We start from the raw sequence: 16,627 nt of genomic DNA, 5'->3' as shown, positions 1-16,627 counted from the left end.
ACATCTAACAAGATCTTTTCAAATGTTACAATAAACGCCAGTTATTATCTACTCCTTATTTCAACTTTCATTGACCGCCCGTAGTAAATATTCATTTTTATTTACATGCTAAATATCTCTTTCATTTATTAATGTGTCCAACCAATTATCACGTACAAAATCAATAAAAAGAACATCATAAATGTACTCTCTATACGACAAGAATCAATGTAAAAAAAAGTTAGTTTTAGCCTAATTTAAATTAGGAGCCTGGCATCTTTTTATTGCTGTTTTTTATTTTGTTAGTAATTTGATTTTAAATTAGTGGTCTTAATAATAATGTTTTCTCCATTATAAGTAATGTTGTACATACATTTGTTTGTGTCGTACTGTAGCGGTTTTAAAGTTTTAACTTAGCTTCCAAAACATAGTCAAAATAATTCGCATAAACTAGATTAATAAGAAGTACCTACAACTTACATAACACATGACAAATATTTTTAATTTCTCTTTAAAATATAATAATAGCAACACCTCCCAATTCTTTGGATGAATGCATATATGTAATATAAAAATAATCTTACGATATAAAAAGCAATTTAAATAGTCACTATGACCACATAAAACACACTTAGATCTACACTTAAACAATGCATTCGTCTGCTATATCTACTAGGTAAAACTTAAAAGAAAAATAACGAAAATCCGATTTATAAATTCAATGGGTATATATTTCATATAACTGTGCACCTGCAGTAGCCACTTGCTAGTTTGAACTTATATAGCACTGGTGGTATAAGGAAAACTGAACTGAATTAATAATAAATGCTATTAAATTACCCGTTTTACTATTAGTAGTCGAATTGTAGTACAGCGGGTAATAAACGGTTTAAGTGCAAAGACAATGATAACCTTGTTAGTTAGGTTAACTTTTTCAATTTCCAGGGCACAGTTATATTAAAGCGGATTCTCATACTCTGCTAAAAACTGGATACTTTGCATTTTGTTGTTATATAAAAAGTATTATTCTCTGAGCACATATAAATGAAAATAATATATACATATGCATAAAATACACACTTAAGTAAATAAAGAAAAGTATTGCAAAACAAAAGTATACATTTTCAATGAACCATATAACTTTGTCTGTCTATATTTATGTAAATAATATCTTATACTTAATACTATATGTTAAGAAATACATATTTACACTTATTTATATCAATAATACTAATATAGATAAAGATCTCGGGTATTCACTGGTATCAGCCTACCTGTATATTTCTCCGATTTCAGAACCCATCATATATTGCGTTGCAAGACTTATTTTTTTTAAGTAAAGTAATTTTTATTGAAGTAAACATAAGTTTGTTCTTTAAAGTACGTACATACCGGATGGATATTATATTTAGGTATTGTTTTACTAGTGAGGAGGTATGGGTGCGAGTATGATGACGTAACACCAAAAAAAGTAGCCTCTAACCTGCATGACCATTTCGTACTTTTGTTTCACTTACATAAAAACAAAAAGACATATTCAAAGGCTTACAGTTCCTGTAAATACTAAATACCTGCCTCGTATCATGTAGTAGAAAAAAATATCCTATATATACTCCACCTGGTTTCAGAACTGTCGGACGTATTTTTATTCAAGAAATTCAAAAAAAAACAGTAACGTAATAAAAAATTACGAAAATTTATCACGAAAATTTTAATGACAAAAATTATAAGGAACCTATTTGGAGTCAATTTTGCAACCTTAAACATACACATAATTTCTTTAAAAAAAAATATCCATTTGGAGTGTAATCCGTACCGAAATCTATTGTCCGTGGGGTGTCGTGAACATTAGGAGTGTACTGCGTACCCATGGTGTATGGTCTGAGGTCCGTGGTGTGGTGTGTGTCAGGGCGGGGCGACGCGCGCGAGGCGGGTCTTGTCGAAGGCGCAGATGGCGTCGAGCAGCGCGGTGCGGCCCGCCGCCGGGCTCGTCGGCAGCGCCGCGCACGAGCTGGTGCCGCTCGTGTCCGCCGCTGGGAACGTGGACGATAGTAACTTATAGATCTGTTGTAACCAACCGCGAAGGTTTTTTCGAGCATATTTATGTATATTTGTTGGCGCGGCTTGACGGATTTTACTATGTGAGATGTCGTTGGATTCTTATAAATTGTGAGAGTAACACTGACACATTACTTCCCGGTTGGTATAATAAAACTATCGCAATAATATGGGGGGATTTAGGGGAACCAGAATCTGCTCTCCTTAGCATAGAGGATAAAATAACATAACTTCAAACAAAACCGACAAATGTCGGAGTCTATTTCTTCCTTACCAGAGTGAGACAAGATCAGAGACTAGCCGGGCATTTCTTAGACACTGGTGAGTAGCTGGCGTACGATGATGTATACGGCGGGCGTCCGCTTCGTGCACCCTCAAGGTTTAGCGTATAGCCCTTATTTGTAAAGGATAGCAAAGGAACACTCACACAGCGCGGGCGGCGTGGGCGAGGAGGCGGTGCTGCCCGAGTGCGAGCGCACCGTGTCCGCCAGCGACGACGAAGACTTCCACACGCTCTCGCGCTTCCTCTGAAACAATACACTCAAATTAGAACCCATTGGCTACTATCACTTAAATAACTAGAGACCGCGCCAAAGTTCTAGTCCTCTCTTAATATAGAAACGAGTCGCGTCGCAACAGCAAATTGTAGGTATTAGTGGGACGAAAACAACGCGGGACCCCCCCGGCACCCTCCGCTGTTCGCTCTCGCCCACGGGTACGTAGCCTGATCCTTAGCTTATGCAATGCAATTTGGTAGCCTACGCAACTACCGCATTGGCTATAGTTTCCATCGGACAGTCAGCCTTAGTGAACAAACCTATATTACGAACTTCTAGAATAATTAGATGATGACTAGATTAATCATGATATTATAATGTAAACATGTTCATAAAATTTAACGTACTGCTCTCCGTCGCTGTTTTTTCAATTCCTCTTCAGAGTTGAGTATTTCTTGTATCCGCACTTCTCTCTTCGCACTTCGAACCTGAGGACGAGAACAATGATTACATTTGTAGTGTGCGAAGACTCCTAATTATATAAGTTAGGTTAAGCTTAGTATAAAGACAGTAACAATAAAGACATCAAACTATAAACACGCCTCTCAATCCCTCAAGAGCCTGCTTACATCTCTACACATTATTAACCGATTCCGTGCGGATGGCACAACAGTTGTGCCATGCCATTTCTTTGGCACCCGAGAGGTGCCAAAATTTAAAGCCATAAAACTCGGATAAATTGACGTTTATCAAAGTTGTTCTGAAAACAAAAGTGTCTTTATTTATCACGTAGTTCCTTCTTAGAATGTCAGTTTCAGCAGATCACGTGATTTCACATACTTCAGGGATTGTAAACCTTTCAAAAAAATATATTATATTATTTTGCAAATTATTGTGATTGTATTACTGTAATAGTACCTACTTTTCGTTAATAGTAAGCCAATAGAAACTGGATTAAAATATTCGTACTTTGGTGTTTATCTTTGTCTGAATAAATAGCGCAATTTCGATATTCTATTAGAAACCTATACATTAAAAATTTGAATTTTTATTCTAAACGAAAAACCAGAAAAGCTCTCCACGTCTCGAATGTTCATATTTAATTCTATAGTAACACTAAAACAATCAATTCATCAAAAACTTACAAAAATGTTTACAACACCTGATAGAAACAAGACACTTACCTTCCATTTCCGTTATTACACGTAGATAGTCAGTGTTGTAAACACTAATCGAACTGTTAAACCTTTCGCTTTTGGGTGGCTACTAAACTTACAGCACGTGGAAAAAGCAAAAAAAACGATAAGTTTCAATTTATGGCGGATGGCACCTTTAGCGGTGCCATCAAAGTCCCTGGCGTTTGGCACCACAGTTGTGCCACGAAATATTTGTTCGCCGCCAGGCGTTAAAGATTGTCCAAAAGGCCGCCGCATTGAATCGGTTAATTAATATACACAATTCATATTCTCAAATACATACTTTAGTGCCCAAATAATATTATTAATAGATTATAAAAACAAAAACCCAACTGTTTAAAAATATTGCCTACCATATGTGACTCCTATGCCTCACATGTTAAAATTCGACATAAATACAGTTCGAACATTACCAATCGACATTCGAACATTAGCAATCGGGTAAAAACTACTACAATAAAAATTAACATAAAAAGATAAACACTCACTAATTTCTGTTCACTTCTAAGTCTGGCTTCAATCTTATCAACGGCGTCTTTTAGTTCATTCTTAAGGGCTATGGGGAACTTCAGGTGTCCCTTCGTATTACAGCGAGGTGTCAGTCCGTTCAGCGTGACCCGCGTGAAGAACGGGTGGTGCAGGAGTTGCTCTAGCGACGTACCTCCGTACTTAAATGACGTACTTGATAGACACAGCTGGAGTACTGACTCTGGAATAGATTCGTTTGAAGTATAACATATGAAGTTCTTAGAAAAAATATAGATTTTTGTATATTGAATTTGAAGATGTAATATAATACTTTAAAATTAAAAAAAAACATATGTATGTTGATTTTTTTTCTTCATAAAATATTTCTTATATTTTTTTTATAATTTATAAAGTTAACAAGTTTAACAACAACTAATCATTAAGTTATAAATAACTATTCATAACTGTCAAGTGCTACTGTTTTCTTGCATGAGGGTCTATGTAAGGGAGGGATGCGAGGTATCTAAATTTAATTCTAGTAAGTAGCAATGTATCTGTGGCCAACAGCTCGTCAGAACATTAAGGCTTTTAATCTTAAACGCACTTAACTACATATATATATCACTTTGCATTACTTAACCATTATACTCATATAGACCACGCCAAACTGCTAGTCCGCTCAGAAGTTGTTGCGACCAGGCAGTCAAACAATTTACTACGGCGACGCGATTCATTTCTATATTCATAGCGGACTAGCAGTTTTACGAGGACTATACCACTCAAAACTTTACAACAAAACCTCACCCAAATCCTCCGCAACATCCTCAGAGTACGCATCATAGTACACATCTGGCAACGGGCTAGCAAACGCCATCTCATACAGCGTTCGTCCAAAGCCGTACACGTCCGCCGCGGGCGCGCCGCCCAGCCGCCGCACCGACAGCAACTGTTCGCGGTGGACACACGGCACGCCCATCAGGATGTTCTCTATGTCCATGAGTAGCGCTCGTTGGTTCTCTATCGTCACGTTGCCCGCGTGGAGGTGGCCTGGAACACCAATGTATTTCACAATTGAACTGATTGTGAATGAAGTTGCCGAAATGAAATCAGCACTTGTAATAATCAACTATATATGAATTATGCCTTAATTAAAAACTATTTTGACTCAGATAAATGCTTTATGAAAAGACATATTTGACTCAAGTAAATAAAATATAAGACATTTAAATTCCAATTAAGCTCTTGTAACCATAATCTGAATATTTAATCTCAATCAACACAGTTTATTTCAAGTTCAATTGGTGAAATTAAGAACGCCAGTCAAATTTCACAACAACAGTTAAATTATTTTTTTTGATCGACCATTAATTATTTTGATGTAAATACTCAAAATTCAACTGATGTAAATAAACACTTGAGTTACAAATATACATGTACAATATTCTCATTTATACATTTACTATATTGTGTACTATAAACATAGAAAAGTGTAAAAAATGGATTTATTTGAATACATACCATGAGGCAGTCCTTTCTCGTGCAGAAACTTCAACGCCTGCAATATCTCATAGCCGTAGTGTGCCACTTGTCCCGTCGTGAACGGTTTCCTCACTTTCGGGTTCCTATACTTGGATAGGTAACTCTTGTTATAGTCCGTGCCATACAATAAATCCCTAATGCTGCCGTTCTCATGTATCCTACGCACTACGTACGCACCGGACTCTAAGTTGTGTATCGTTAATATTTCGTCTATGTATGGATGCTGCGGATAGAATTAAGTACATTAAAATAAAGTATATAAGGTAAGTATAGTAAATTAAGTAAATGTAAGATTAATTTTATTATTTTTGAAGCCTAAAGTTAATATCAAACCAATTAAAAATGAATTATTTCAGAAGTAGGTAAAACTTTTAAATCATGTTTCAAAAGAAGGCAATTAATTCTTTGTAGACAAAATTATTTAATTTTGTAGAACTCTACATATGTAGTACTCTGCATTTGTTCCAAAGGAAACATTAACTTGTAAAAAAATGATGAAACAGAATTAAAAAATTAGAAGAGCAACAAGACAACTACAGTTAATTTACCTAAAAAAAATAATAACATTGGTATTGACACGATTAGCTAGAAAGAATTCTTCAAATAATTTCATACATTGACTCACAGATATATCTTGTAAGCTCTTAAAAGCAGCCTGTAGATCTTTACTTTGTAAGTGTCTATCGGGACCGTAGCTCTGCCACGCCAACAGACAATTAGCTTTGCTATCTGTGTCAGTCACCTGGAACAACAACAACAATGTCAGAACAAAGAATTCATATTCATTTTATCTTTGCTCTGATAAACCATATATTTCTACACTTGTGGATGCTCGCGACTTTTCCTGTTTGTCGCGTAAGAATAATGGCAAGGCACAAAGTTAAGATTGGTATCATGATTCTTATTAAAAACCGAGTAAATAATAATTAATAATTGTTATTGTAACATATCACCTCAGTATAATAGTTTCCCTTACAAAATCTGTCATCAACACTTTTTTATCACTATTGGCACCTAAAGAACATTTTAGGTGTCTTCAAAATGAAAAGTTCTTAACACAGACCTATATCTAAATAGGTCTGTGGTTCTTAAGTTCTCTACACACCAGTGGGTTAGTGGGGGCGGCAGAGGCGGCCCGCCCCGGGCGGAACTTTTTAGGAGGCGGCAAAATATCACAATAAATAATAAAAATATTTTGTTAATACTTAAACTATTTCGTATTTTTATCGCAACTACAAATTCGGACGGATTGAAAAGAGCACGGATTTTTTTTACTTATTCTGTAACGAATTTGGGGATTCCCCTTTCCTTTAATGATATTTTGTAGCTACTAGCAACGCCGTCTACACTGAACTTGCGGGGATTCCCCGTATTTTACCTTGGAGTGTTTATCACTAAATCAGCGAGAATAACTTCTATTACATATGTATTAAGTTCAATATGATTTGCCGTAAAGTTTTCTAGAACGAATGTATGTAATATATAGTATATGTTAAACTGAAATACCTAAATAGGTAAGAGGGCAGTAAAATTGTCTTCCGCCTGCCGATTCCCACGTTACGCCACACTATCAATTAATTATGATCATCTAGATTTCAAATAAATAAGTATCTTCATTATGCACATTTCTTTCTAACTGCAATCTAACCTGTACCATTGCATGGCAGGTAACAAAAATAATTAAGATATTTTGCACAAACACCTTGAGAATGTACATTGCTCAATTAGAGATTTAATTAAAAATATTTTCGACTGTTGCATTGCAGTGTGGTAATAATTAAATGCTGATAAAACAGAATTTTGTTATTAAGCACTTGACATTGAATAGGAACAAAGTAATTTTTAAACTTAATGTTCTTGACATTGTTTCAAACATTGAAAATATGTACATCCTTATGTGAGCAGTTCTTGCATATAAATATGTAAATATATGAAACTGGTATTATATGACTAGAGTTATTAAGCCATTTAATAAACTAAATATTCCTGTTTTGATTTGGACCAGTATAAGAAAAAAATATATAATTATTGACAATGTATAAGTGTCCTATCAGCTTATGAAACATATACATTTCATTTCTATAAGTTACCATCTTATCTTAACCAAAATTCAGTTGGTAAAGACTCTTATCATATTATGTAATTTATTTAAAGTCATGTTATGTACATACTAAGAAATAATGTTTCCGCACTCTCCAGCCTATATTTTGTACAGGTCCCTTCAACTCATAGCGGCCGTCACCTCTCAGTGCAATGGACATAGTCTGTAATGCTTGTTCTGTAAAAAAAAATAAGTTAATTAATTATCCTAATCTATATGAAGTTAAAGTTGAATGATAGTGGGGTGACTACTCAAAAAATGTATGTGTAAAACATCTACAGTTATTACTAAATAGATTTGTAGGAATTAGTCACAGACACTGTACTACTCTTAAGGACTAAGATGTTGTCTCTCTATTCCTAATAATAATAATAATACTACAGATACTCTGGTAGTAGTTAGTAGTGCATAAAAAAATCCACCCGAAGACCAGATTTGCAAAACTTCTTTATTTAAACATTTGTCATATGGGCATGAAACCTACTAACTTTTAAAGGAAAACATAACAAGTGCAATGTTCTAGCATGACATATCATACAAGAATCATAAAGTTGTTCTCCAGGAAATAACAACATCTACCTATCACATTATTATCTTATCTAGGGATTATTAGTTTAGGGCAATCAAAAATATTATTTAGACATACATTATAAAATTTTTAATGACATCACAAGATGAAAATTTATAATAAGTAGAACAACTTTTAATATTTTTACCTGCTATATCTAAAGGATAATTATTGGGATCCAAAAAACTTCTCACTGGCAATGATAGAGCCAGAATTTGATGTTTCAGAACTTCATTAATATAATTCTGGAACAAAAATAAAGTTATGCAATACTCAATACATACATCATCAACCTATTACTGATTCAATTGTGAGCATAAATCTTCTCTGTGACAAACCCAGATAAGAGTTTTAAGTATGTTTTTCATTAAAATTTCCCTCAGTATTTAAATAAGTGATAATTAATTCCCAACTTTGAGAAATAAAGGTGCATCCCTGGTTTTCAAACATCAGTCCCCTGATTAAGGGGCTGAATTTTAAACCACTCTTGTCCTAATTTGATCATTGTTTTAGCAGAGACTTTCATACTTTTACAGTAATTTGTAAATTTTGGAACTTGACGTTACTCCTTATAAACACATCTTAGATCTTATTTATTATTTAACAAAGTACAACCTACCTGCAACTTACATATTAAAATTGAAAGCTCATTATCAATAATCATCTATCCAATGTTTTCCCTACAATCGATCACCATTTCACAATTTCAGCCTACTTGAAATTCTAAAATTGCGACCTTAGGTAGACAAAATGTCGACAATTTAGGTATTTATAGTGGGCATTGATATAGGTCCAATGGATTTTGAAAATTCTTAGATGATTAAGCAATATCAGTGTAAACATTGAGTACCTGTAAGGCTATCTGTCTCTCAGCAATAAAGGATGGTTGCATGTTCCCAATAAGTTTCTTTGGTGGTAACGGCAGGTCGATGTTGGCCTGATGCAGGCTGGCGTGGAGCGCCGCGAAGTCACGGTACCGACGCGACACCACCCACCTATTTTCCTTAGACGGACCTCTTTGCACCCGTAGTACATATTCCTGTAACGTATTAGATTATGAATCACCTTCGCATGGGAGAAACCTCCAACCATTGCGAAATTACCGGAAAATCGTGACTCCAACAAAAAATTTACTCACAGTATGTTTGTTGATATTTTGTGCATTTTCCAGTATACATAAAAGTTTCTCTGTATCATCCACGATACCTTTGGTTTGTAAGGATTTTTCAAATATAGCCATCACATCGAATATTTATAGCAATATTTAATTTTAATAGCTACAGTACAGACACTAAACATTTTGTTATCAATCAAATGACAAACATTGACTTGACTTGACTATCGTTTGACACATTCCCAGAATAGAATAGAATAAAAAGTATAAAAACAGAGAGATGAACCGTGAACTATCTAATCTATGGAATATCACAGATGATTGTGACTTTTGACGTTAACATGGTTGCCAACTTTTAGAAATAAACTAGTAATTTTGTGAGACCTATTTTTTTTAATCCTTACAATAAATTTGAAAACAATACCTAGGTATCGCATTATTATCTTTTATATGAATTCAAAATTAAAACGAGGTATTTAATGTACATATTTTTTAATAACTTACATATTTGTATTATGGTCATGAAATAAATGATCAAAAATAGATTTCAGAACGAAATTCTAATGCGGCGAACCACAGACAAAGATCAATTGTGTCATTTCCGGTAATATCGCAACGAGTCGCGAGCGGAGAGCACCACCTTTCAGTCTGCCTTTTAGTTGAATATTTGTGAAAAATGTCGCTGATCTCCGCTCGTTTGGCCTCTTCGGTGGCCAGGCGCTTGCCTAATGCCGCAACGCAGGTAATTATTTGCCCTAATTACTAAGATTGTGTCCAATATTACATCTATTACCTTGATCCGGCGATAATGTCGAATTAATGTCTACCGATTTTACATGACAAATATGGAAATAACAGCAAAAAATTGTAATAAACAAGTGATTAGAAGGTATTATGATGATCATTGCTATCCATCTAAGTTATTGATATATAAATCATAACTCAGTTATCACTTCGGATCGTGTTATGTAATAGAGGCCGATCAGTTTTTGTCATATTGGGCATGTCCATTTTGTACTCCAGCACGAAAAGAAGATAATATCGTTCGAAATGTGTGTAAATATGATATTACTTCATGTAGGGTGCATAAAGTGATGTTATAAGTGAAGTTGTATTGGTTATGTTTCAGGTATCGAAGGTGGCGGTGCCCGCGGTGGCGGTGGCTTCGCGCAAACTCCACGTCTCGTGCACGCAGCGCGCCGTCGAGATCTCCACCATCCTCGAGGAGAGGATCCTCGGTGCCGCCTCTAAGGTCAGTGCTAAGTGTTACATAAACCTACTTGTCAATTGGCTTACACTTAATCAATACTTTGTTTTGGCGTACGGTGAACCGGGTTCTTAATGAATTTGTACGACTAAGGAATGTTTTTATTACATGAATTATGTAATTCCAATTGGATAATTTAATTTTTGCAAATAATTTCAGAATTTCAAATTTTCACTATAACCTTACAAATCGACATTAAACTTTGTCTAATTGGTACTAGTCCTTTAATAAAATATTAAATCTCATTTTTTTTTCAAAAAGTTTAAAATATTTTTATCTAGGTCAAGGAATAATTTCTTAGTTCAAGGTTGAAGTTATTTTCATCTGATTGAAAATAGGCATATTTTTACTTTAATTGATAACTTAAGTTGAGAGATTACAGATATAGAAACAAAATTGACTATACAATGACATAATTTAAAAAAAAAAATTGTAAGCAAGGAATATACTTGAAGCAATTAAACCGCATAGATAGGCAACTTGGCGCTTATGAATATTTCAAGGAATACTACATATTCAGCATATGAGTTGATATAAACAGTAATGTTTCACTTTGCATTTATGTATAACTTAAAGCTGTCCACCTGAATATGTAATAATAACAGGATACAATGCAAATTAAATGACCTAGTAGATCATATTCCTATCAGAATCATGGGTTCAATTCCTAACAGGAACAAACATTTGTACTTGATAAACTTACTTTAATATGTGCAGATAAAATCAGAAACCATTAAAAATAATTTATTTTTTTATTATAATATTATTTAGCAATATTTTAAAACTCCTATGTTACATTGTTATGTTACATGATACTTAATTCTTCTCACTTCATGAGGAGACACATGCTCAGCAGTCGGACGGTAATGGGTCATGTCAATGTTATATAGTTAAATGTGAAGATATGAAGAGATCATTATAATTTTTTTTCTAGGACGACTTGGAAGAGACTGGCCGCGTGTTGAGCATCGGTGACGGTATCGCCCGTGTCTATGGCCTCAAGAACATCCAGGCCGAGGAGATGGTGGAATTCTCCTCTGGTCTTAAGGTACGTGGATTTTCAATAATATTTAAAAAAATAGAAATTGAAAATAAGTTGCATAAGTGATATGTTGTCTTAAGTCGCATTGATAAGTAAGAATAATTACATAACATCTAAGTTGAAACTTATACTTATTACGAAAATAGGCTTTGCTTTTAAAAAAATGGCCTACCTCTATGATACAGAAAATCAAAGTGTAATTATATAACCAGTGATAAGACATTGATTAATTAGCTACGGAACACTTAAAATTATAATGTGGTACCAATATGACGAGAATGTTTAATGATTTATTAGATAAAATAAATTATTTCAGGATTATTCGTTCATTGTGTTTTTATAATGGGTATAATTTCTCAAATTGATAAAGGCAGTCAAGATGCAATCGACTAAAAAGTACTTTAGTGTTACAAATGTTTATAATAGAAGGTGACCATTATAAAAACTCTTGTCAGGTTGTTATTTCTTTCATTATAAAATAATATTAACTTAACCCATGGCATTTTATGAAGTTTCCCTTTCAATATGACTTACAATTGTAGGTTGATAAGAACAGTGTTGTACTCTTTTCTATTCTATAGTAGAAACTAAATCCATCAATTACCACATCTGTCTAATATGCAAAGGGTTCCAAATTGTCTACGATAACATGTCAGTTCTGGGAATTTGTTTGTCTTTGTCCTTGTCAAAAATTGGTAATCATCAGCAAAGCAACTAATAATCCAAAAATTGTATACTTTGAATGCCATTCAGTACAATTATGACAAGAATAAATCAATACAAATCTTCATCTAGGGTATGGCCCTCAACTTGGAGCCCGACAACGTGGGTGTGGTGGTGTTCGGTAACGACAAGCTGATCAAGCAGGACGATATCGTGAAGCGTACCGGCGCCATCGTGGACGTGCCGGTCGGCGAGCAGCTGCTCGGCCGCGTGGTGGACGCTCTGGGCAACCCCATCGACGGCAAGGGCCCCGTTGACACAAAGAGCCGCATGCGAGTCGGTATCAAAGCCCCCGGTATCATCCCCCGTGTGTCTGTGCGCGAGCCTATGCAGACTGGTGAGTTTGGAAAATGGTTAACGAAGTTAAGATCGCGCATTATAATTACCGATCAAAAATTGTTAGAAAACAGAAAAATATGTAGTAGCCTATACTTTATGTTAGGGGTGCCAACTTTACATTTCTCTTTTATTTTTATTATTTCATTTTCGTAAAAAGATATCTTCAAAATCAAATCCAATAGTAATGTTTCCTAATCGGATTTTGTTAATGAGCTACATACTAAATAGGATTAGCGTTATATACATGCATCGAACCGCTACGCTAGAAATTGTACTACAACAAAACATTTGTCTTGTGTATTTACCAAAAAAAAAAATTGCATTCAGTACCAGATTCTTAGGGTTATAACAAATTACTGTTGTCATTTTTTGAGTTCATACTATTTGTAGTATCAAGTAAAAACCAAAAAAATACATATTATATTTGAAACTTTCTTAATATTTGGTTTTGTTTTCATGATAAATAGGTATCAAGGCTGTAGACTCGCTGGTGCCCATCGGTCGTGGTCAGCGTGAGTTGATCATCGGCGACCGTCAGACCGGCAAGACCGCGCTGGCCATCGACACCATCATCAACCAGCAGCGCTTCAACAAGGGCGAGGACGAGAAGAAGAAGCTGTACTGCATCTACGTCGCCATCGGACAGAAGAGGTCCACCGTCGCCCAGATCGTGAAGAGGCTGACTGATGCTGGTGGGTGTCACCTGTTATTCATACAGTGGTCAGATTTTAGGCGGATACAGGAACTTCTGGACGAAAAATAGAGAAGAATAAAGTAGAGGAGCATTTAAAAAAATTTAAAAATACGTGTCGTGGCGACTTCCCGCTACTCGTCAAGAGATGGCGCCACGAGTATTCTGAATCACGCTATCGAAGTTTTTTAAACATCTTATACAAGCTCTGTTCTGAGAATGTTGGAGCATGGCCGATATAATTATTTTGGAATATTGAGTAATAATTGAGGAAATAAATGATATAAACTTCCTTTAGTTTGATAAAATTATAAAATAACAGTATGTAGTATTATATCCTTGAAACAATTGATTTTGTGAAGTCTGTTCTGTAGTAGAAAATCTTGAACCTGAAGAAAGTTTTACTTACATCACTAAAATTTGAGCTACATCTCAAATTTAATAATTATTATACTCTGTCTTTCCAGGTGCCATCAACTACACCATCATCGTGTCCGCCACCGCGTCGGACGCCGCGCCCCTGCAGTACCTCGCGCCGTACTCGGGCTGCGCCATGGGAGAGTTCTTCCGCGACAACGGCAAGCACGCCCTCATCATCTACGACGATCTGTCCAAGCAGGCCGTGGCCTACCGTCAGGTGTGTTACGTTCTAAATTATGTGGAATAATGGCATTACAGTACCATCAGTTTTAAAACGCATCAGAGCGCGTTTTCCATGCAACAATTCTAAATTATTTTCATAGTAATAAAATAATAGTTTTATTTAATATTCTGTTATGTTTATTCTTCTTGTAAAGATTTTTTTCAAATGTTATAATTTTAATAATTCTAAAATTATTACATTTATTATCTTGTAAGAAAGCATTAAAAATATATGGACCACTATATACTTGAAAATCATTGGCAGTTACTTATAGCTACTGTATAATGTTGTATTACAATACTCTACAGATGTCTCTGCTGCTGCGTCGTCCCCCCGGTCGTGAGGCCTACCCCGGTGATGTGTTCTACCTCCACTCCCGTCTGCTCGAGCGTGCCGCCAAGATGTAAGTCTACTTCCTCTATATATTTACCAAAAGTATAAATCTACATTAGTCTGTAGTAGGATTGCTATTTTATGCATAAAAAATGTCGCATCTTAGTGCGTAATATAGAACTTGCGGGCACGTTGACGTAGGCAGACAGCAGATCCTGCTATTCATGTGAATATTGTTCGCTAGGCTTGTTTTTGGAAACTAATAATACAATGCCATATGTTTAATATTTCGCGACTTCGCCAGCGACTTCAATACGAATAAGCATTTACGATTTTTCTTTGTGTTACTTACTTACTGTAATGGCGCTACGACCCATATGTTCTCTGCGTTACATATATAATATTTTTTAATAAAACGTCTTTATATTACAGGTCCGACAAGATGGGTGGCGGTTCCCTCACCGCCCTGCCCGTGATTGAAACCCAGGCTGGTGACGTGTCCGCGTACATTCCAACCAACGTGATCTCCATCACTGACGGCCAAATCTTCTTGGAGACTGAGCTGTTCTACAAGGGTATCCGTCCCGCCATCAACGTCGGTCTGTCGGTGTCCCGTGTCGGTTCCGCTGCCCAGACCAAGGCTATGAAGCAGGTTATTTCTTCTTTTTTCTGTGTTTGGTTTTATGGCAATTTTATCTGCACTACAATTTTGCGTTTTTGTTTTATGGCAGAAATAGGACTCATGATTTTACATTTTTTTTTGTTGCATGAGTGCCTTAGGGATACTAGGATAGGAATGAAATATTCAGTTTCGCGTTAGTAGATATTGCAGCTTAGTCAAGTATTCTTTTCGCAGGTGGCCGGCTCCATGAAGCTGGAGTTGGCGCAGTACCGTGAGGTCGCCGCTTTCGCTCAGTTCGGTTCCGACTTGGACGCCGCCACCCAGCAGCTGTTGAACCGTGGTATGCGTCTCACTGAGCTCCTGAAGCAAGGCCAGTACGTGCCCATGGCCATCGAGGAGCAGGTCGCCATCATCTACTGCGGTGTGCGTGGACACCTCGACAAACTGGACCCCACCAAGATCACCGCTTTCGAGAAGGAATTCACCCAGCACATCAAGACCAGCCACCAGGGTCTGCTGAGCACCATCGCCAAGGACGGTCAGATCACGCCCGAGTCGGACGCCGCTCTCAAGAAGATCGTCACCGACTTCCTCGGTACCTTCACATCGCAGTAAGCGCTTAGTATGAACGGAGTTAGCCTTTAACTCGAGATTGTGTTTCGTATGTTATAAATCGGCAACAGACGCGCCACAATTTCTTGTTAAAATTCCAATGTTAAGTGACCGTCAACGGAAGCATTCTACTCGTGGCTAATACTTCCGTCAGCGATCTTGTAGTTGTATTCGTATGGACTGTATTGAATGTGAATACAATCATGGAATGTATTTATCTCGAAACGTCAGGTGTTATATATAAACTAAATTACTGGTGTCTTTTATTTCATGCCCTTTTTGAACAAAGTGGGTTAATTACTTTAAATCAAAGAAAAAACAAGAATTTAATAAACAATAATGTGTTTGGACAAAACTGTAATCTTAATATTTTTCAGTCAATCCAATGATACCAAAGAAATGAAATGTTTTTTTTTTATTTTATGCCTATAGAGACCTTTAGAAATTGTTATTGTAAATAGGTTTTAGTATATAAAAATATAAAACTGAAAATCTCGGCGGATTTCTATATGGTCTGGTAATAAATACGTGATTAGCCACAATATATGTACGTATAACTACGTACGTGAACTATTACAGTACTATAACCTGAGGACAACGTTTTTAAACATACTCTGATGTCTGTTTATTGAGCTTTTTCATAATTTCGTATGAGAGTTGTCCCTAATGATTATTTTCTGAGAGGGCCGCATTTCTGTTAATCTATCGCTTTGTAATCCGAAGAATAATACATTGATGAGGCAAATTCGATGCGTTATACTACAAAATTCATTTCGAAAGTAATAGATTCAAGGGTTTGATAAGGGATCCTTTTATAAGACGATCCAACTTATCT

At 35.8% G+C, this 16,627-nt stretch overlaps 2 protein-coding genes across 2 annotated transcripts; one reads left to right on the top strand and one right to left on the bottom strand.

Annotated features, from left to right (window-relative positions):
* Window positions 1-1,763: 1,763 nt before the first annotated feature.
* Window positions 1,764-9,771, bottom strand: LOC140752242 (PX domain-containing protein kinase-like protein). The gene is made up of 11 exons (XM_073086463.1): window positions 9,545-9,771; window positions 9,257-9,445; window positions 8,555-8,651; window positions 7,909-8,015; window positions 6,363-6,479; window positions 5,717-5,960; window positions 5,003-5,245; window positions 4,219-4,439; window positions 2,942-3,022; window positions 2,465-2,564; window positions 1,764-2,012 (listed from the first exon to the last, which is right to left on the bottom strand). Exons 1-11 carry the CDS (start codon window positions 9,644-9,646, stop codon window positions 1,885-1,887), a joined length of 1,629 nt encoding a protein of 542 aa, XP_072942564.1. The 5' UTR covers window positions 9,647-9,771; the 3' UTR covers window positions 1,764-1,884.
* A 332-nt stretch (window positions 9,772-10,103) lies between these two features.
* Window positions 10,104-16,045, top strand: blw (ATP synthase subunit alpha blw, mitochondrial). The gene is made up of 9 exons (XM_073086305.1): window positions 10,104-10,262; window positions 10,650-10,772; window positions 11,722-11,835; window positions 12,625-12,889; window positions 13,359-13,583; window positions 14,050-14,219; window positions 14,534-14,628; window positions 14,991-15,210; window positions 15,415-16,045. The coding sequence occupies exons 1-9, from the start codon at window positions 10,197-10,199 to the stop codon at window positions 15,793-15,795; spliced, it is 1,659 nt and encodes a 552-aa protein (XP_072942406.1). The 5' UTR covers window positions 10,104-10,196; the 3' UTR covers window positions 15,796-16,045.
* The last annotated feature ends 582 nt before the right edge of the window (window positions 16,046-16,627 follow it).

Source organism: Epargyreus clarus, unplaced genomic scaffold (assembly GCF_041222505.1).
Source record: "Epargyreus clarus isolate Ecla_fem2 unplaced genomic scaffold, WU_Ecla_fem_2.2 ptg000024l, whole genome shotgun sequence".
NCBI lineage: Eukaryota > Metazoa > Arthropoda > Insecta > Lepidoptera > Hesperiidae > Epargyreus > Epargyreus clarus.
The sequence above is the reverse complement of the archived record's forward strand: the minus strand, read 5'-3'. Positions and strand labels throughout refer to the sequence as shown.

Excerpts from the sequence above, each read along its gene's own strand:
- LOC140752242 (XM_073086463.1), bottom strand. The coding sequence starts at position 9,646 with ATGGCTATATTTGAAAAATCCTTACAAACCAAAGGTATCGTGGATGAT. Across the intron at positions 9,446-9,544 it reads AAAATATCAACAAACATACT|GAATATGTACTACGGGTGCA; the intron begins GTGAGTAAATTT and ends AATACGTTACAG. Across the intron at positions 2,013-2,464 it reads GCCCACGCCGCCCGCGCTGT|CGGCGGACACGAGCGGCACC; the intron begins GTGAGTGTTCCT and ends CCACGTTCCCAG.
- blw (XM_073086305.1), top strand. The coding sequence starts at position 10,197 with ATGTCGCTGATCTCCGCTCGTTTGGCCTCTTCGGTGGCCAGGCGCTTG. Across the intron at positions 14,220-14,533 it reads AGGCCGTGGCCTACCGTCAG|ATGTCTCTGCTGCTGCGTCG; the intron begins GTGTGTTACGTT and ends AATACTCTACAG. Across the intron at positions 15,211-15,414 it reads AGACCAAGGCTATGAAGCAG|GTGGCCGGCTCCATGAAGCT; the intron begins GTTATTTCTTCT and ends TTCTTTTCGCAG.